At 40.7% G+C, this 22,583-nt stretch overlaps 1 protein-coding gene across 1 annotated transcript in view; it reads right to left on the bottom strand.

Annotated features, from left to right (window-relative positions):
* Fbxl7 (F-box and leucine rich repeat protein 7) overlaps positions 1-19,400 on the bottom strand; it is a 379,632-nt gene extending 360,232 nt beyond the window's left edge. The window contains exon 1 of the mRNA XM_060380410.1: positions 18,897-19,400. Coding sequence (XP_060236393.1) covers positions 18,897-18,933 — 37 coding nt within the window. The 5' untranslated portion in view covers positions 18,934-19,400. The remainder of the gene's footprint in view (positions 1-18,896) is intronic.
* Positions 19,401-22,583: the final 3,183 nt, after the last annotated feature.

Genomic DNA, 22,583 nt, shown 5'->3' with positions numbered 1-22,583 from the left:
TACTAACCTCAAAACCATTAAAGAGAAGAAAAGAACAAGAACACGGTGAGGAAAAGGTAAATAGATGAGACAGCTGGGCTTGGAACACTCATCTCAGCACGCTAGAGTCTGGCCATCTGTGGGACCAAAGCATGTCTGCTTGGTGTCTTTGGGCTGCGACTCTTTCATACAGCATGCTCTGAAATACTGTCACTCCTGAATTACCTGAAAGCATGTCTATATTTTATTTATGACCATTTAGGATTCTCTCATCAACTATCCCATGGCCTTCATATGCCCATAAAGGCAAACAACGTGGAGAATCTCCAGTGGCATTTGAAATCCACCTACATTAAATACACATGCCCATTTTTTTTTTCACAGCGAAAAATTCTCATCTCCATGCTGCAGTGGGCACTCAGCAACCCCATGATTAAATGAGATTTGCAAGCAGCAACATGGGGACTTAGACATTTACAATGAATACGATTAGTCACTTAGTTGTATCTTTATTACTCATGCTCCCCCTTGTGAGGTAATTTTCCTTATTGGAAGTAAGGCAATCTCAAGAAAAGCACTTAAAAATTATCCTTTCCCTGTTTTTATTAGCTGGTATCAAAGAAATGCCTATTTGAAGCACAACCAACAGGAGGGAATTGGATTTTTATTGCTCAGTTCACATTGTTACAACTTTAGGAGGGGAGAGAAGACCCCCTGAGGAAATATTGTCTCTCAGAACCCACTTTCAGAGTAATCAACAGGAAAAGTCTTTCAGAAGGAGGGAAACAGAGAAAAATATTAAGATGTAATTAAATAAGAAAAGTATATGAAAAATTAAAACTTGAAAAAGAAGCGATTCAAGATGACATTGCTTGAAATTTACTCTCACAATAGGATGGAGAACGTACATGATCCCAAGGGGGCTACGTCATTCTTTCTGATCAGCTTAACAGCTGCTAATCTTTAAAATCAAAACCCAAGGGATGAGTGAGCTCCGTGAGTAAAAGGCGCTTGCTGCCAAGCCTAAAACTCACCTGAGGTCAATTTCCAGAACACACATGGTGGGGAAAGAAAAACAAACTCCAGCAGGTTGTTCCTACACATATCCAAAGTAGCACATACAACACACACACACAGACACACACACACACACACACACACACACACACACACACACACAGAAGGGTAATTTAATGTAAAACAATTTTAATAAAAATCCTGAGGGGGGATTAGGGAGATGGCTTTGTGAACAAAGTACTTGTTATGGAAGTCTAAGGATGTGTATGGTTCCCCAGCTCACACATAAATGCCAACAGAGGAAGCATGGTGTGCCATCCGGAATGTCAGACAGAGCACAGTAGACAGAAACACAGAGGAAACTGGCTAGATAAACTAACCCAACAGATGAGCTCTGACTTGAAGTGAGAAGTCCTGCCTCAAGAGAGCTAGCTACTGTAGGAAATGACAAAGTCAATGTCTAGCTTCCATACATGTACAAACACACGTAACTACACACATGGGCACCCACACACATGTAAGTAAATATACACAATGCATATACACACCATACCTGCAAAAGGTAAAATAAAATAAAATGGAAAACCATAGTAAGAATTAAACATTCCCAATGAATATAAATGTAAGTATGCATGTATATAACAGCACCTCAAATCAAATGTCAGCCAGAATCAATGCCAAGTATGATAACTCTCCCCCACCCCACTGCTAAGGCATTGAATCCACTGTCAATCACCTGCTGTTCAACATTCAGTGAACACACAGAACATACAGGTCAAAGTAGATGTCTGGCTTCCATAGGGCAGGAAACTGTCCTAAGGTAACAATGCACACCCTTTACTCCGGTTTTGTTTTTTTTTTTTTTTTTTCTTTGAGGCTCATGTGCTGGGCCATTTCATTATTTGTTGGTATTGTCCTTAATAGCCCTGAAGACATTCTTCTAATAGATGCCATATAATTAAAGAAACAAATGGTAATTTTAATTGTACTTCTCAGAGTCCTTTTGAAAGGACAGTGTTTCTCCTTATTGACATGAAAAAGAATGGAGTTTGTAGAAATTATAGGAAAAAAGAAAGTACAAATAGTTTTACGAATGCATTCCCATACACATCACAATAACACCATCTCCACTTTCCCCTCATATTGACACTTAAGAGTGTGAACAGCAAGAGGTGAATTTATTAGAAATCATTCCAATCACCAAAGATGGAAAACACAACTATTATATTTTGTTTAAAAAAGAAAGGCACCAAAAATACAAAGCCCCAAGATGGATTAGACCCATTAATCCCCAAAAGACTATATCCAAGAGAAATCTCCTGCTTATTTAAAAATCAAGTTTATAAGTTGTCCCATGATTTATTTAGATTACTGTATAAAAATCAACCTTCCTTTCAGTTCAGTAACTTTGACCACCATTCCAAACAGCTATGGATTTGTATAAATCACATCTTTAGAGACTAGATACCCCAATTTTGTGGTTTACAGGAATCTCTAGAAAACTGATATTTCTTATCAGTCAACTTCCATTGTCTCAATAGTTCCATTCTACCCTATCCCCATTTCAACATGAAAAATATATGCAATACCTAAATACAAATGCACAAACATCAAGCCTTTCTTTTGAATTCTGTAGAAACCAATTTGTAATAGAACTTTGGCACAAAGTCAAAGGTTATATTTAAAACTGGAACAGACTTTTATTAAATGTATCTCTGACTCTTTACCTGCTCTTGAGACTCTTTTCTTCCTATTGGGTTACCTTGTCCAGCCTCTATAGGAGGGCTTTCATCTAGTCTTGTTGTATCTTGTTTTGTTTGTCCTGTTTGGCTGTCCTCTCTTGAAGGCCTGTTTGTTTTGTTTTGTTTTTTTCTGAAGAGGAAATGGGAGGGGATGGATCTAGGGGAGAAGAAAGGTAGGTATGGAGGTAGGAGAAATAGAGGGAGAGAAACTGTGGTTGGTATGTATTGCATTAGAGAATCCATTTGCAATTTTAAAACAGGAAAGTTCCAAACTATAATAAGTTCAAAGATATTACCAAAGAAAATGTTATGTTGAAAGAAACTCTTTTTGTATGTGTGTTATGAGGGATTGAACCAAGAGGCATGTTTATATAGGCAAATGTTATACTTCTGAACCATATCAGCAGTACAATTTATTTCTTAAGGGTAAAATGTCTGAGGTGAAGAAAGGTTACACAAAAACATGACAGAGCTGTTCTTGGTGTTTTTTACAGCCTACACAGATGGGCTATTGCTCATTTGTTCACTGAAAAAACTATAGAGAGAAATACTTTGTGAGTAGGGCTATATTCATCTGTGGTCAAGGTCATGGTCACATTAGTAATGAATGAACACAACAGAGCAAAAATCAGAAAAACAGAGACAAAGTTATAAGACAGTGAGTGGTAAGTAAAACAATGACTAAGATGGATTTCTACCCAACAATGAAAAACTTCAATGTCTCTGATATCAAAAGCTTCCCCGAAAGGCTTGCCAAGTGCTTCAACTCAGTCAAAGACATCTGCACAATGTGACTATTTGGCCACACTTTAGAGACTGCAGAGAGTTAGGATTCAAATGATCATGAGGATTCAGGATCCCAAGTCTAGAGCATATTCTCTGATTTTCCCAGCAATATAATATTTCTCTGGAAACAGAGGTTTGCAAAGAAGGAACCTCACCCAGTTTTCTCAATGAAATAGGTAACACTGATAAATAATGCCATTTAATCATGATCATTTATCTAGCAAGAATTCACTCCACATTTATCCATGTTCCAAGATGACTGTGAGGACACCAAATTTTCTATTTTTAGTACAGCTGAAAAATGTGGAAGGATTCCAATGTTTCACCAGAGATCACCATCATGATTATGGGACAGCAATTAAAAATAGTTCCAAGATGGTGGTAGATCCAAGATGGCAGTGCTGAGAGGACACTGTGTCAGAGTAGCAAGATAGCAGTGACTGAACAGTGACCAAAATACAGAACTCTGGAGCCCAAAACACCAACAACTGTGTTTCCCAGGTGAGAGGACATCCCACAGTGTAGGAAGCAATCAGGTCCATTTTTTGGTCACCCATCTAAACCCTAAAGAGTTCCAGGTTCCTGGCAGGTGCTCGTTTGCCAGCACAGACCCACAAGCCTGTGTGTTCTGATTTCCATCCCAGACTGAATTATGGTACCCACAACACCAGAGACTGGGTTTTCCAACAGAGAGAAAACCTCATGGTGAAGGAAGCAATCAAGAATGACCTCAGGTCACCCAGACAATCCCTGGAAAAGGTCCCAGGCTCCTGCAGGCACTCAGATGCTAGGCCAGCTACCAGCCTGTGCACTGGAATCACCATCCCAGACAGAACTGTGGGCTCCAAAGCACCAGAGATTGGTTTTCCCTGTTGGGAGGAAACCCCACAGTGAAGGAAACATCAGATCTGACCTCAGGGCACCCAGCCAAATCCTTTCCCCCTCTCCCAAAAAAAGTTCACTGGAAAAGTTCCCAGGTTCCTTCAGGTGCCCACTCATCTACATGCTCCACTCACCATCCCATACTGACACTATTGACCCCAAAACACCACAAACTGGGTCTCAATGTCAGAAGGAAACTCTACAGTAAGGGAAACATCAGGTCCAACCTCGGAACACCCAGCTAATCCCCAGAAAAGTCCCTAGGTTCCCATGGTCTCAGGGCACTAGCCTTCTGCTGCACTCATGAGTGTTTCACTAACCTGCCACTGATTACTCCTTGGGTACTGGGGCACAGAGCTGCAGCCTCAGACTTATAAAAGCCTGGGGATCAGACCCCAGACATGCTTCAAGGCACAAACTGTCTCCCTAGCTAAACTGACCAATCCGCATGGCTCCCTGGTTCTTCAAGAGGGCTGCACGCAGCAAGCACAGTGTAAGAGCAGTAGCAGCAACTAAATTCAGAACAAGAAACCCAGTGGCAGGGCAGCTGTCTCCAGGATTTGTCCTGGTTAGAAGAGAGCCCCCCTCTCCCCCCGACTACCAAAGACCACAGTTACCACACAGGTCCATACACCTGGGGTGAGTTGTGGCAGTTCCTGAGAAGCACTGGCCATTTGGGGACCCAAAAGCTGAGGAAGCCACCTTCAGGAACAACCATCTTCCTGCCAAGGGGATTCTACCCATCCCAGGATTTTAGCAGGCACCAGAAACTAACAACCAACACCTGAGACAGCCAGATGGGTAGAGGCCAGCATAAAAACACAACCAACAAAAGCCAAAGCAATATGTACCTCCAGAACCCAGTTATCTAGGGGCAAGTAGCCCTGAACACCCTATCATAAATGAAATTCAAGATGACCTTACATCTATGTTTATGAAAAGGATAATGGAGGAAACAAATAAAATGAGTAAAGAAACAGAGGAAGATAAAGTCAAATAGATTATGGCTTTCCATAAAGAAACGGAGGAAGATAAAGTCAAATCGTTTGTGGCCTTCACAGAGGAAGTAATTTAATCATTGAAAGAAATAAAAGAAAAAGAAAAATGTTCAAACAAACAGGAGAAGGAATTAAAGAAAAAGCAGGAAAATACAGTCAGACAGGTGAAGGAAAGCAACAAAATGGTTCAAGATCTGAAGATAGAATTAGAAAAATTAAAGAAAACACAAATGGAGGAAAGAACACAGGGAATATAGAGGTAAGCATAACCAATAGACTACAAGAGATGGAAGAAAGGATCTCAGGTTTGGAAGATACAATGGAAGAAATCTATGTATCTGTCAAAGAAAATGTTAAATCTAAAAAATTCCTGACACAAACCACCCAAGAAATCCAAGACAACATGAAAAGACAAAATTTAAGAATAATAAGAATAGAAGAAAAAGATTACAGGCCCAGAAAATATTTTCAACAAAATCAAAGAAAATTTCCCCAATTCAAAGGAGAGGCCTATAAGCATACAAGAGGCCTACAAAACACCTAATACATTAGAGCAGAAAAGAAAATCCTCCCACCACATATTAATCAAAACAGTCAGTATGCAGAGCAAAGGAAAAATACTAAAAGCTGCAAGGGAAAAAGGCCAAGTAACATGTAATGGCAAACCCATCAGAATCACACCTGACTTCTCAACAGAGGCTATGAAAACCAGAAGGGCCTGGACAGATATCATGCAGAACCTAAGAACACAGATGTCAGCCCAGGTTACTATACCCAGCAAAACTCTCAATCATTATAGATAGAGAAAACAAGATATTCATAAAAACAAAACAAAACAAACAAACAAACAAACAAAAACAAATTTAAACAACACCTACTCATATATCCAGCCTTACAGAAGATACTAGAAAGAAAAACACAACCCAGGACAGCTAACTACATTCAAGAAAACACAGGAAATAAATAACTTCACTACAGAAAAACTAAAAGTAGCCATGGACACAAACATGTTACCACAACCAACAGCAAAGTCAAAGCTTCTAACAGCCACTGAACATTAATATTTCTCAATGTCAATGGGCTCAACTCTCCAATAAAAAGACACAGACTAACAGAATGGATGTGTAAACAAGACACAACAATCTGTTCCATACAAGAAACACACCTAAATCTGAAAGATAGACATTACCCGAGAATAACGGACTGGGAGACGCAAGCAAATGGACCAAAGAAGCAAACAGGAGTAGCCATTCTAATATCTAATAAAACAGACTTTCAACCAAATTAATCAAAAGATTTGGGGAAGGTCACTTCATAGTCATCAAAGGAAAATTCTACTACGAAGACATCACAATTCTGAACATCTATGCCCCAAATACATGGGTACCCACATTTGTAAAAGAAATATTAATAAAACTTAAACCACACACAGATCCCCACACATTAATAGTGTGAGACTTCAATACACCACTTTCAACAAAGGGCAGGCCAACAAAACAGAAATTTAAAAAAGAAACAATAACTCTAACAAATGTCATGAATCAAATGGACCCAACAGACATCAACAGAACCTTTCACCCAAACTCAAAAGAATTTACCTTCTTCTCAGCACCTCATGGAACCTTCTCCAAAATAGAACGTACAATTGATCACAAAACAAGCCTCAACAGACACAAGTAGATTGAAATAATCCCTAGTATACTATCAGACCAAATGGACTAAAGATGGACCTCAACAAAACAGAAATAGCAAAAAGCCCACACACATATGGAAAATGAATAACTCGTAACTCAATGATTGCTAGGTCAGGAAAGAAATAAAGAAAGAAATTAAAGACTTCCTAGAATTCAATGAAAATGAAAGCACAACATACCCAAACTTATGGGACACAATGAAAGCAGTGCTAAGAGAAAGATCATAGCACTAAGTGCCTTCAAAAAGAAATTTGAAACATCTCATAGAACCAAATTAATGTTAATGGCTCACCTGAAAGCCCTAGGAAAAAAGAAGCAGCTACACCCAAGAGGAGTAGATGATTGGAAATGATCAAATTCAGGGATCAAATCAATAAAGTAGAAAGAAAGAGAACAATTTAAAGAATCAAAGAAACCAAAAGCTGGTTCTTTGAGAAAAATCAAAAAGACAAACCCTTAACCAACTAACTAAAAGGCAGAGAAACACTACCCAATCAACAAAATCAGAAATAAAAAGAGGGACATAACAACAGACACTGAGGAAATCCAAACAATCATCAGTTATGCCTTCAAAGGCCTATCTGACACAAAATTTGAAAATCTAAATTAAATAGACAATTTTCTTGATCAATTCCATTTACCAAAGCTGAATCAAGACCAGGTAAATAAATTAAATAATACTATATCCCCTAAGGAAATACAAGCTGTCATCAAAAATCTCCCATTCAAAAAAAGGCCAGGGCCAGATGATTTCAATGTAGAATTCTACCAGAGCTTCAAAGAAGACCTAACACCAATATTCTTCAAACTATTCCACAAAATAGACACAGAAGGAATATTACCTAACACATTTTATGAAGCCACAGTCACCTTGAAACCAAAACCACACAGAGACCCAACAAAGAAAGAGAATTTCTGGCCAATCTCCCTTATGAACATTGATGCAAAAATACTCAACAAAATACTTGCACACCAAATCCAAAAACACATAAAAGATATCATCCACAATGACCAAGTAGGCTTCATCCCAGGTACGCAGGGGTAGTTCAATATATGTAAATCCATCAATGTGATTCACCATATAAACAAACTGAAAGAAGAAAAACCATATGATAATCTCCTTACATGCTGAAAAAGCATTTGATAAAATCCAACATTCATTTATGTTTAAAGTCCTGGAGAGAGCAGGCATACAGGCACTTATCCAAACATAGTAAAGGCGATATACAGCAAGCCTATAGCCAACATCAAACACAATGGTGAGAAACTGAAATTAATCCCACTGAAATCAGGAAGAAGGCACGGCTGCCTACTCTTTCTGTATCTCTTCAACATAGTACTTAAATTCCTAACTAGAGCAACAAGACAGCTAAATGAGATCAAGGGGACACAAATCAGAAAGAAGAAGTCAAAGTAACACAATTTACAAATGATATGATAGTTTACATGAATGACCCTAAAAATTCTACCAGGGAACCCTTCAGCTGATAAACACCTTCAGCAATCTAGCTGGATACAAAATTAATTCAAAAAAATTCAGTAGTCCTCCTGTATACAAAAGGCAAATAGGCTGAGAAAAACAAAATAGGAAAAAAAATACCCTTTACAATAGCCACAAAGGACATGAAGTAACTCTGTATAACTCTAACCAAGCAAGTCAAAGACTTGTATGAAAAACAAAACAAAACAAAAACTTCAAATCTGTGAATAAAGAAATTGAAGAACAAATCAGAAGATGGAAAGATCTCCCATGCTCATGGCTTGTCAGGATTAAAATAGTAAACATAGCCATCTTACCAAAAGCAGTCTACAGATTCAATGCAATTCCCATCAAACTACCAACACAATTCTTTATAGACACTGAAAGAAAAATTCTCAATTTCATACGGAATAACAAGAAACCCAGAATAGCTAATATAATCCTTCTTCAGTAAAAGATATTCAGGAGGTATCTCCATCCTTGATCTCAAGCTGTATAGAGCAACAGTAATAAAAACTGCAGTTACTGGCATAGAAACAGACTGGTGGATCAATAGAATCAAATAGAAGACCCAGAAATAAACCCACACACCTATGGATACTTGATTTTTGACAAAGATGCCAAAAACATACAAGGGAAAAAAGACAGCATCTTCAACAAATGGTACTGGTCTAACCGGAAGTCTACATGCAGAAAAATTCAAATAGATCCATATTTATCACCTTGCACAAAACTAAAGTCCAAGTGGATCAAAGCCCTCAATATAAAACCAGATACCTTAAATCCGTTAGAAGAAAAAGTGGGGAAGAGCTTAGAACTCATTGGCACAGGAGACAACTTCCTGAACAGAACAATAGCAGCACAGGCTTTAAGAACAACAGTCAATAAATGGGACCTCATGAAACGGAAAAGCTTCTGTAAAGCAAAGGACACTGTCATCAGAACAAAATGACAGCCTGCAGACTGGAAAAGGATCTCCACCAACTCTATATCTGACAGAAGACAAATATCCAGAATATAAGAAGTTAAACAGCAACAACTTAAGTAATCCAATTTAAAAATGGGGTACAGAACTAAACAGAGAATTTGCAACCGAGGAATATCAAATGGCAAAGAAATGCTTAAAAAAAGGAAATGCAATCAGAACGACCCTGAAATTTAACCTTATACCCATCAGAATGACCAAGATCAAAAACTCAAGTGACAACACATGCGCTGGAGAGGATGTGGAGAAAGGGGAACCCTCTTCCATTGCTGGTGGGAATGTAAACTTGTACAACCACTTTGGAAATCAATATGGCACTTTCTCAGACAATTAGGAATAGCACTTCCTCAAGATCCAGCTATACCACTCCTAGGCATATATCCAAAAGATGCTCAAGTATACAACAAGGATATTTGTTCAACCATGTTCATAAGCAGTTTTATTTGTAATAGCTAGAAACTGGAAACAACCCAAATGTCCCTCAACTAAGGAATATATACAGAAATTGTGGTACATTTACACAATGGAATACTACCCAGCAATTAAAAACACAGAAAACATAAAATTTGCAGGTAAATGGTGGGATCTAGAAAAGATCATCTTGAGTGAGGTATCCCAGAAGGAGAAAGACACACATGATATATACTCACTTATAAGTGGATATTAGACATAACATAAAATAATCATACTAAAATCTGTACATCTAAAGAAGCTAAGCAAGAAAGAGGACGCTGGGTAAGATGCTCAATCCTCATTCAGGGAGGCAAACAGGATAGACATGAGAAGAGGGAAGAAACAGGGAACAAGACAGGAGCCTACCACAGAGAGCCTCTGAAAGACTCTACCCAGCAGGGTATTAAAGCAGATGCTGAGACTGATAGCCAAGCTTTGGGTAGAGTATAGGAAATCTTAATGAAAGAAGGGGAGATAGAAAGACCTGGAGGGGACAGGGCCACCAGAAAGAGCAACAGAACCAAACATCTGGTCCCAGGGGCCTAGTGAGACTAGTACTTATGAGACTAGTACTCCAACCAAGCACCATGCATGGAGATAACCTAGAACCCCTAGAACTCCTGCACAGAGGTAGCCCATGGCAGCTCAGTTTTTAAGTGAGTTTCCTAGTAATGGGAACAGGGACTGTCTCTGACATGAATTCAGTGGCTGGCTCTTTGATCACTTCCCCCTGAGTTGGGGCAGGTTTACTAGGCCACTGAGGAAGACAATGCAGCCAGTCCTGATGAGACCTGATAAGCTAGGGTCAGATGGAAGAGGAGGAGGACCTCCCCTATTGGCGGACTGGGGAAGGGTCATGGGAGGAAAAGAGGGAGGGAGGGTGGGACTGGATGGGGACCAGGGAGTGGGCTACAGATGGAATACAATGTGAATAAATAGTAAAAAATTAAAAATCAATTAAAAAGCAGTCCCAAGCGTCTGTAGTAGTAACCCTCTGGTATGCTCACATCTCTTTTCTTACAGCAACTAAAGGAGAATAGTGGCATAGAGGACAATATACTAAATTTCATGTCAGACTCACCCTATCTAACCTTCATTGTCAAATGAGGGGGGAAGCATTTAATCTGTAAGGCCTTAGTTTCCTTTCCTGTAACCTAGAGATCATGGTAAATGCAGTCCCTGTGATGTAAAAGGATATTAATTCCTAAACTCCTTTATAGTTTACAAAGAAATTTCACAGACATAATGATGAAGAAGCCTCCCAGGGCTGGCAAAACAGAACGGCAAGCACTCAAATATATGTCGGGATAAATCCCCATGTTAAATGCTGCTTAGAGTCTGTAGCTTTCAGCTCTTAAGCCAGAGGGAAATATAAGATACAAATTCCAAAGTATTTACAGAAAAAAGAAAATTAAGCACATTTCTCAGTCTTCTTTTGGCTGTTATTTTTATTAGCAGATACAAAGGTCATCCCAAGTAAAAGACTATCTAAGGATAAAGATCAATTAAAATTAATCATGCTCTGGGGAAGCAAGAGGACAGCCTCTCTGTTTTACACTCTGCAGACTCCAAGGAACATGCTAATTATTTTATATGCTAATATTATTAGACATTGGATAGCCTGCCAATTTGTCAGCAGATTGTTACCTAATGAGCAGTTAATGTGCCCTTTGGAGAGCCACACAAACTTGAAGAAACGCTTTCTTTAGAATGTGTCTTTCATTTTTGATCAGCTGCTCCACAAAACTTTCACCTTTTTTTTTCCCCACTCAGCTACTTAGTCACTGAGATTATTTGAAACAATAAGTAAAACAAAGACTGAGAAGGGTTTTGGCTGGCACCCAAACGTCAAGACGGTGAGCACAGTGAAGGGAAACAGGGACTCCAGAACAGCCACGGCTTTCATGCATGGTGTCACCAATCCCTCACTTGCTGTGTGTTCCAGATATACAGCTTCCAAGTTTGTATGTTGCAACTATGAAATGGGAACATGAGGATCTCCCCATTGGCTGTCCTGAGAACAATAGCATGATTGTATAACATGCTTAGAGAAAATGACATGTAAGTACTAAGAAACTATTATCTAATTATGTACTTACTTATTTTTGAGACAGGATCTTGCTCCTTAGTCATTACTAGCCTGTAATTCCCCATGCAGCTCAGGCTGGCCTTGAACTCATGTCAATCCTTCTACTTTAGTTTATGAAGTTCTGAGATTACTGGTGGGTATATATATATATAATGACTGTGCTATAATGAACTTAGTAAAACCCAAACCTACCAAATATTTATTAATCATTTTGTTTTGCAAGCAAAATTTTCTAAGAAAGAAAAAATAAGTGGAACACAGATTATATTTTCAACACTAGATTCTGATTCCTATCAACCTTGTTTTACTGTCTTCCTCGCTCATTTTTAAATGTTTTGTTTTCTTCTCCATCATTTTTTTTTCTTCCTTGCACATTAAATGTGAACATAACTGACAGCTGAAATGGGTAAGGCTTTCCCTTGATCATAGACTTGGCTAAGCTGTTCCCCAGATATGACACAAGAATCCAGCTGAACCAAAAGATTCAAGTGTATATGTAAGCCAACTTTTCCCAACTTTACCACCTTGCCAAAAAGTGGCTTACATGCAGCAAAAAGGTCAATCCACAAGTATAAGAGAAATGCCTGAGATTTTTCTCTAGAAATTCTGGTTGTCTTTCGACTGCTACATTTGCTTGGAAAATGCAGGACAGGAATTTACCACAGAAAGAGTAGCAAACAAAAAAAAATGTTTTAATAACATTTCTACACATTGCTCAAGGCTTCTAAAGTTACAATTATGAGTTCATGCAGTGTGAACAACTGTTTTTCATTTGTTACTGGTTGAAGAATTTAAATAGGAATTGATAGAATGAGCCCGTCAAATGCACAACCTAATAGAGATTTACGGCTCCAGAAACAGTCCACAATACTCCAACCGTGGAACAGACAAAATGTTGACCATGTGTTTATATTTCATTGCCGAGGAAAATTCAGAGATGGTTAGCGATTAGTCATGTCAAGAGTTTTAAAGCTCTACCTCTTTGGGGTATTAACTAGCGCATTTTGAAAGTCTCCACTCTAAGGCTTTCTTCAAGCTCATTGCAGCTCGTGGGTTGGGAAGCTCCGAGACTGCCAGGCCTCTCTGCCCCTCACTGAAGTATGTCAAAGTTCTAACGTATATGGAGCCACAGAAACCACGGACTATGAACTAACCCCTTTGAGAAATGGACCAAGAAGATTTGGGGGAACGATGAGGGAGGATTGCTCAGTGGTCAAGAATGCAAGTTGCTCTTTCAGAGAACCCAAGTTTAGCTCCCAACACACGTCAGGTGGCTCAAAACTGCCAGGAACTCTGGCTCCAGGAGATCCAACGCCCTCTTCTGGCCTCCAAGAGCACTGCACACACACACACACACACACACACACACACACACACACACACTATTGTTAAAAACTTTCTTTGAGATCACAGGATATCACTCCTCCAAGTAAGTTGCTTTATTTTAACATTTATTTTCAGGAAACATACATAAATTTTAGGCATTTCAGGGGTTGGAGACACAGGTAAATGTCACAATTTACAGTATCTTAATTGCTGGGTGGACCTCCTATGTATCAGTTACTTAAATCTAGCGTATTTGAATTACAAGGTCCTTCTGAGAATCTGCATTTGCTGTCCAGTTTGGCTATTTGTTTAGAGAAATGTATTTTGTCCCCTGAAAGGTTTCTCTTTGTAGCCTTGGCTGTCCTAGACTCAGTTTGTAGTCCAGGCTAGCTTCGAACTCAAAGATCCATCTGCCTTTGCCTCCCCCGAGTGCTGAGATACAGGCACATGGCACCACACCCAGCTGAGATTTTATTCTAGACTATAACATATTTTGATGCACACCTAAGACTATCTTAAAGTGTACCACTCTGAGAAGTTGCTACTACTCAAATAGCCAACCAAAACCCAGAGGTAACAGCAGATATAAGATAAAGACAGGGCAGTGTCATAAGTACTCATATCAATTGAGAATTTGTTCCAGTCAAGTGGTAGAGAGTTAAAACAGAGCAGCAAGAGTTGATTCCCAATACAGAAAAACAGCCACATCTCTTTTCTCGCCTTTATTTTAAAAGTTCAAAAAGGATCTTCAATTCTCCAAAACTACTGTTCTCCAGAAGACCAAACATGGTATTGTTAGCAGCACAGTGCAGATGCTTTTATTTTAACCAAACACTGGAATACTATTCTTTATCTTCTGATTTGCATCATGATGGAATTCTTTGCTGCAGGCAAGAAATGAAAACCTGCTTCTATCTCAGAGTTATAGTGATATTTAGAGTAAGTTCCAGGCCAACATTCACAACTTTGATACACAACCAAAGAGAAATAAGATGGAACTTTTGAGAAATGCACAAGGAGATGAAACCTATTCAGCAAAGAATCTAGATGTAGTCTATATCCAGTGGTCAGACTTTAACAGCTATGACATTGACAATCTTCATTGACAATGTTGTACTCTCGACAGACTGAAAGATTCTAATCCTATAGATCCCAAAATACACATGCTGAAATTTAATTACAATTTGTCAGTACTAGGAAGTGAAGCCTATGCATATATGTGAAAGTAGAATCCTCATGAGTAGGTTTTATGTACTTTCAATAGACCAGAGAGCTACATATGCCTGTTTCTTCAATGGCCTTGCTAGGATACAAATAGAAGCCAGCATGTACAGCCTGGACAGGGGTTCTCACCAGAAACTGGGTGTGTAAACATGCTGGTTACTCTCTGACATCTAGGCTCTAAAACTGGGAAAATAATTTTCTACAGTTTATAGTTCACACATTATATGATACTTGGTTGGAGTACTTCAACTGATGGAGACAAGAAGTTGATTTTAAAGAGCAATAGTCTATCTGGATCTCCAAACTCCATGCCCAAATTCCTGTAAATTCCAACATTTCAATGAGGCCATAGGGCAACTCACAAACACTATTACTTATCTTAGTCTGCCAATTTCTCATTCATAGACTTTAGTCCCTTCCAGCATACTACATGGCATCTTTGTTACCTGTCCCTCTTCACATCCTTTCCAACAACATACACAGGAGGGGTTAGAGTTCCTAGCACACAGCAGCCACTAAAATGCCAGCAGTTATTAGTTGGCAAAAATCAGTGACTCTGGGATTAGCCAGGATTGCTGTAGAATAGAGATTGTCTTCCTTGGCCCTGAGTTTCTTTGTTGGTAAAATGAGGCACATAGGAGACCCTTCCTAGTTAGAATTATCTTGTGTATAAAGTTAGACAGTGCATGCCAAGTGCTTAAAATCATGAACAGACACAGTAGACTTTTGGTAAGTGTTAATTGCCATTATTGTTATTGCAAGATTCATTTCCCAGGTGCTGATGGATTTGTGATGATTTACACTCTCAAGCAACCAGCTCTCCTCATCTGACACAGTAGCTCCTAGATGGTGAAAAGGCTCTACTAGAACAAAAAGCTACCAGGGGCCAATCCCCATGGCTGTGGCCTCTCCAGCTTCAATTCAACAAGGCCTAGAGCTTTGCAAAGAAGCTGTTAACAGTGTGAGTGCCTCTGACCTGTAGAAGTAGAATAAACATAACACTGAAACCTTAAAAGGCAGAGAAAGCGCTCCCCTTTTCCTACTTGAACTGAGATTTGTTTCTTTGGCTTAACTGAAGTCAAAGCTATTAGTTCTAATGTCTTTGAATCCCCCAACTCATTCTTCATATTTCTCTACAATTGCTGTAACTTATACTTTTTGAAACCAGATAAAGAGGGAAAAAAATGGTCTCTCATGAAAGAATTTATCAGAACATACTAATCATTTAGACATTGGCTTATGTTTCTAGAAAGCTAAAGATTAAGAATGTAAGTTTTTTTCCCCTTGAGCAAAATCCAAGGCCAGCCTAAAAGCAGAGAATTAATCTGAATATTCACTAAGAATTTAGGGAAACAAAACACTTTGAAATCACTCATTATGGATTTATAAATATCTTTGATCTCAAAAGAAGAAAAAAGAAAGCAAAGATTTAGGGACCAGAATTAGGAGGACAAGTGGGAATGAGTGAGCAAGATGGGCGCAGGGACTATTTATTGATTTCCTAGCAGTTAAGTCTTCACTATTAATTATAATAAGTCTCCACAAGGCTAATCTCCTCTAAGTGCTCCATTAAAATACATCAAGAAAGCAGAATGAAATGAATGGCTGAACAGTTAGGGAAGAGATAATGGCAAATCCTTTCAGTGAAACTTTCTCTCTTCACTTTGGAAGAGCTCAGGAGGTAAAGTGGATGATCTGCCCTCCCCCACAGAACATCTAAAAACTGTATTGAACACAATAGATGATGAGTGTGTAGTTCCAAAAGGAACCCAAACCTCCAATTCTGACAATCTCCCAGACAATGTTAGCCTCACTGTACCTTGGATCACTCTGAGGTAGAAGGGGCCGTCCCACCGCACCTGTTAAGGCAGTCTTACAAAGACTTTTTAGAAGATGTGTAATGTACTTCCCAAGAGCAGGTAGTTAAAAATTCCAATAATTCAACAACAGTATTTACAATATCCAAAGGCTGTTCAGACACTGTCAACTACCGGGAATTATAGAAATATATATACTTGTAGTTTTAAAGCATACACATACACCACTGAGATATAGTTGAACAGGTTCGACACAGTCAACATTTAAACACTCACTGAGAAGCCTCCCCCTTTATGTTTGAAACATACTACGACTAAATTGCTCCCAATCTAGAAAACTATCTTGATTCTCAGTCTCCTTTGGTAATAGACAAAATTGGTAGGGATTGCTTTCACTTTCTTTTGAATTTGATACTCTGGATGAGAAAGATGGCACATCATATTCTAACAGGCATCTCTGTGTAGATTTTTATCATGCCATAATACAACTTTATTTACTATGACCAATTATATATAAAACCCTGTTTAGAAGCGCCCCAGTGTAACAGAGTAGAAGGAAAAGGGAGGTCTGGGGTCATGTTACTTGGGTTTCTCTGTTTTCTTTCTTGTCTATCACAGAGGAATCTTGACTCATCTGAAATGATTTGATGAAAACTAAACACAGTGCAGCTCTTGAGCCAACACTCACAAACCTTCCTATTGGTCTCCTCCAATCAGCTGAGCACAAGAGGGCCCCCCCCTTCATACTATGAAAAGTCCACAGTGTATCTAAATCCGATCCCAGTAAAATTTGACTTGAACTGAAGTGAAAATGCAGAGGTAGCATTTACGGGTAACAGCTGGAGAACATTAGTTCCCTGTCTATCCCTTCTCTCCCAAGGGCTGAAAATTCTGCTGTTCAGACAGGAAGTCGTCATATACCACACACTGTATGATACTATATGCTGGGATGTAAGAGCACATGACAGAGGAGTAGGAGAGTTCTGTGATGGTTTAGTTGGAGAACCCCAGTGAGAACACTTGTACTTCTGAAGCCTTCATCCTCCCTCCTGATGCAGCCAACCTAGGACTGAGTGACAGGAAAACTGGAAGTTACTAAATACCCTTTGAGGACTCAAAGTTAAGACGCTTCACTGTTTGTCTCTCCACACATTTTAAAAACATTAACTTGAATAACTTTGGAGAGCGAGTGGCCAAGATTCTCCAATAATCTTTTTTTTTTTTTTTTTTTTGGCCCACTTTCACACTTGCTGTCCAAAAAGACTAACATTTCTTTCAAAATATTTCTCTCATGTATCTGCCCAGGACAAAAATATGATTATATGCATACGGATGAATATGTACATCTCTAGAAGAAAATGGAATTAAAAAACATGATTGTCTAGAATGATTTTTTAATCATGCAAATTTTCCTAGGGTGTGTTTTTTTTTTCAGCCTAATTTTACAAAATTGCTCAGAAATGAACACAGATACAAGCAGGGAGAGACCCCTACATTTTGTGATCGTGGCTCCCAGTTTTGAGCAGGCTGATAAGAGCCTCCCTAACACGACGCGCTGAATTCTGCATTCCTACCAGTCTGCAAGGGCTCACCCTCCTTTGTAACCGCCTGTGCTCTGGGGAAAGGCTCAAAAGCCCAGCCGGTCTCTTCGCTCCCTTCTACCAGATTCTCTAGATACAGACCTTAACTCTTGAACTGTAGAAAATGCTTTTGCTATGTGCATATCAGGGACATGCTGTTAATCACCGGAGTTAAAACACTATCGGTATTATGCAAAGCGGGGGAGGCGGGACTGAGAAGGCAACCCACACATCCATCATCCCTTTAGGAGTAGGCGGAGTTTAAAGTTTCCCCAACTTCCAAGTTCTCACTTGACAGGCAATATTTCTGTGCAGTTTCCAGCCCGAGTAACAGATGGTGCTCTGCCTGTCTTGAGCCTAAAGAGAGCCCAGACAAAGCTCCCAGCCACTCCATGCCTCGCGGGACCCATAGGTGGTTAGTTTCACGGAGCTGTCAGACCAGGGCAGTTAGCAAAGAATGGAAGCTTAACTTCTTCCAGAAGTATTTTTTTCCTGGTACGAGGAAGTCCAGAGGACTGAAGCACAAAGGCCTGGGAAAGTTTCACTGCTTCAATTCTCTGCCAAACCGTCACCTACACCAAGGTGCGCAGGCAAGAAAAGCTGAGGCACACGAGTTCAGAAACACTGCAGAAATGCAACTTGAGCAGTCCTAAAGACAACCTGGAAAATTGCTTAAGAGACCCAGTGGTGGAAAGGCATCCTCGAGGTACCAGAGACTGATCACGCAGAGACCAAAGGGAAGACGACAACCCCAACCGCACCAAAGTAGGGTGCGCCTGAACTGTGTGCAAGAGGAAAGGAAGGGGGCGCGATCCTGGAGTCGGGGGACTTTCGGTCCACTCACCCTCACTGCCGTACTGTTTGCCATTGTTCGCGCCCATCCTGTCGCCGTCATGCCCGCCGTTTCCCTGGACACTGCATGGCTGGGGCGCACCTCCCAGGCGGCGGGACCGAGGAAAGCCGAGCAAGACCGGACCGTTAGCTGCACATGCCCCTTCTGCGAGCCGATCTGGCCCTGCTCTGCGACGGGAGGGGTGGTGCTAGGTCCGCTCCTGGCACCCCAGAGGGTGGCGGGTAGTGTCCAGGGCAGCCACCGCGGCTCTCAGAATCCGCGCTCCGGGCTGGTGGGAGCAGCACCACGCTGAGCCCGCGCCCGGGTGCCGCCCCTAGGCTCGCCTCGCCTCCGCCGCGGGGTCCCCATGCGCCTCCGCGGTCCCCAGGCGTGAGCGCCGAGCCGCGCCTGCCCCGGGCTGTCTGGCTCCGCCGCCTCCTCCCTGCGCCCCCGTGCGTCCTCGGCTTCCCCGGGGAGGGCGCGGCGGCCACTTGTTGCCGTGCCCCGAGTGAGCAGAGACTTGTGGCCCGACGCTGCTCGCCTGCGGGCCGGACTTTTGTTAGCGCCAGGCGCCTCCTCTCGCCGCCCAGCGTCAATCACAGCAGGAGCCCCGGGGAGGAAGGCCGGCCTGGAGATGCGCGGCCTTTTAAAGGGGCAGCGCGCCTTTTCCGGGCTTAGGCTTCAGGGCCCCCGCCAGGACTCCGGCTCTCTGAGCCACTCGCGAACCCTTTGGCTCAAAGGACCGTGCGGCGCGCTGCGTTTTACTATTGTTCTTTTATAGACCGGAGGCTTCAACTCGTCCTTCGAATTATCGTGAAGCTGTGTACAAATAAGGCCCACTTGGGGTGTGTGACGTCTAAAATAAACACACAGTCAGTGTCCAGCTCTGACCCATGTCAGGTACCTGTGCTGGCGATCTCCAGAGGCTTCTCTGGGAAGGGGGCTAAAGCGAGGAATGGAGGAGGGGTAGGAAAAACTTGAGAGGAACTTAGCAGGGAGTGGTCTCTGGAGAGCAAAGACATTCCCCGCCCTGCTAAGGAGGTTTCCTGGCTCAGAAGTTTTAAAAAGCTTCCGAGCCACGATGTTTTGTTTTGTTTTGTTTTATTTTGTTTTCCTATCCTCATTTCTATTTTTCCCCTTTTAGTTGATGCCATCCTTTGTTTAATGCCTTACTACCTCGTTTAAAGATTTACTCGGCATTTATAAAGCTTTTTGCCTCCTCTTTTTAATGCTCCTTTGGTATTCTTTCCATTAATAGGAAAAGGAAGTTCTTAATGTTAAATTCCATTTCCACGTGTAAGTACCTACAAAGTCCCAGTGAAGAACTGAGCACTTTTCACGAAGGTGTCTTTCTAGTCAGACAAACGTGTAGCAGTTTCTCCGTAGGGATGTTGTAAATTAAAGCTCAGTGATTCGTTTATCTATTTATCTATCTATCTATCTGTCTGTCTATCTATCTATCTATCTATCTATCTATCTATCTATCTATCTGTGATTCTTGTATAGAAACCTAAAGTTTAGTAATCATGTATTTCTCACAAAGTCTTCTTAAGAGATGATTTGACCCCTTGAAAATTTTCCTTGGGTGATTTCCTACAATGCTCTTCGTTTAAAATAAAGCATCATGCTTCAAAATTTAAAATGTATACATCTCATGCAAATGCCATATTCTGAAATAAAATAATAAACGCAAAATGTTCAAGGATAGGATGGAATAGTTCTGTATTGTGCTGAGAACATTTCTTTTCTCCTTCCAAACCTATGAAAGATAGTTTAATGCCTTTTAAAATATCTAGTATCTGGCCAATAATGTTTAACTCCCAAATATCTGTTTAATTAAATGAAATTTAAAATATTGTGTCTAAAAATGGAGTACAGAGCTAAAAAGAGAATTCTCAATAGAGGAATAATGAATGGCAGAGAAACACTTAAAGAAATGTTCAGCCTCTTTAGCCATCAAGAAAATGCAAATCAAAACGACCCTAAGCTTTCACCTTACACCCATCAGAATGGCTAAGATCAAAAACTCAAGAGACAACACATGCTGGAGAGGTTGTGGAGAAAGGGGAACCCTCCTCCACTGATGGTGGGAATGTAAACTTGTACAACCACTCTGGAAAGCAATCTGGTGCTTTCTCAGACAACTAGGAAACGTGCTTCTTCAAGATCCAGCTATACCACTCCTAGGCATATACCCAAAAGAGGCTCAAGTACACAATAAGGACATTTGCTCAACCATGTTTGTAGCAGCCTTATTTGTAATAGCCAGAAGTTGGAAACAGCCCAGGTGCCCCTCAGTGGAGGAATGGATGCACAAATTGTGGTACATCTACACAATGGAATATTACTCAGCAATAAAAAACAAGGAAATCATGAAATTTGCAGGTAAATGGTGGGATCGGGAAAAGATCATCCTGAGTGAACTATCCCAGAAGCAGAAAGATGCACACGGTATATACTCACTCATATAGACATATAATACAGGATAAACCTACTAAAATCTGTACACCTAAAAAAACTAATCAAGAGGGAGGACTCTTGCTAAAATGCTCAATTCCTATCCAGAAAGGCAAAGAGGATGGACATCAGAAGAAGGAGAAAAGAGGGAACAAGTCAGGAACCCGACACAGAGGACCTCTGAAAGGCTCTGCCCTGCAGACTATCAATGCAGATGCTGAGACTTATGGGCAACCTTTGGGCAGAGTGCAGGGAATCTTAGGAAAGAAGTGGGAAACAGTAAGATCTGGAGAGGACAGGAACTCCACAACGAGAGCAACAGAACCAAAAAAGTCTGAGTACAGGGGTCTTTCCTGAGACTGATACTCCAACCAAGGACCATGCATGGAGATAACCTAAGACCCCTGCACAGATGTAGCCCATGGCAGTTCAGGGTCCAAGTGGGTTCCATTGTAATAGGAACAGGGACTGTCTCTGACATGAACTGATTGGCCTGCTCCCTGAGGGGGAGCAGCATTACCAGGCTACAGAAGAAGACACTGTAGCCACTCCTAATGAGAGCTAATTGGCTAGGATTAGAAGGAAGGAAAAGAAGACCACCCCTATCAGTGGACTTGGGGAGGGGCATGCATGCAGAGGGTAGAGGAAGGGAGGGATTGGGACAGGAGGAGGGAGGGAACCACAGGGGGGATACAAAGTGAATAAAGTGTAATTAATAAAGAATTTTTAAAAACTATTAAATATAATTTAACAAATACACACACACACAAAACTTTGTATCATGGGCTTTCCATAAGATTCTCCTAGAAAACATAAAGCCAGTGTAAAAATAAGTTGACATCAGGGCTATCTTCTTGCAGAAGGATTCTGCCTGGTCCTTGGGGAGACCCTGAACACCTGACCAAATTGGTCTCCATACCTGGGCTTATTCAGTGTAGACGATCAAGCCAGGGCTTCATTCATGCTAGGCAAACACTCTACCCACTGAGATAATCCCCAGCCCTTGTTCCAGAAGATTTCATGGCTCTGTTTAGGAAAGGTCTAAACTTTACCATTTTGGTAGCTTAGCTGAAGACAGATCAACACTGATTCTGGAGAACAAATGAAGCTCATGTCTGGTGTGTAGTTTGCAATTTGTTCTGAGTTTACTGTCACTTCCCAGATGCTTTCCATCCCTCCTTGTAGTACATAAAGCATGCAAATGATGAGAAACAAAACCAAGGCTCAGAAAATATAGCTACT

The sequence above is a fragment of the Meriones unguiculatus genome, chromosome 3, assembly GCF_030254825.1.
Source record: "Meriones unguiculatus strain TT.TT164.6M chromosome 3, Bangor_MerUng_6.1, whole genome shotgun sequence".
Classification (NCBI taxonomy): domain Eukaryota; kingdom Metazoa; phylum Chordata; class Mammalia; order Rodentia; family Muridae; genus Meriones; species Meriones unguiculatus.
Note: the sequence above shows the minus strand (reverse complement) of the source record. Positions and strands in the feature narration are given on the sequence as shown.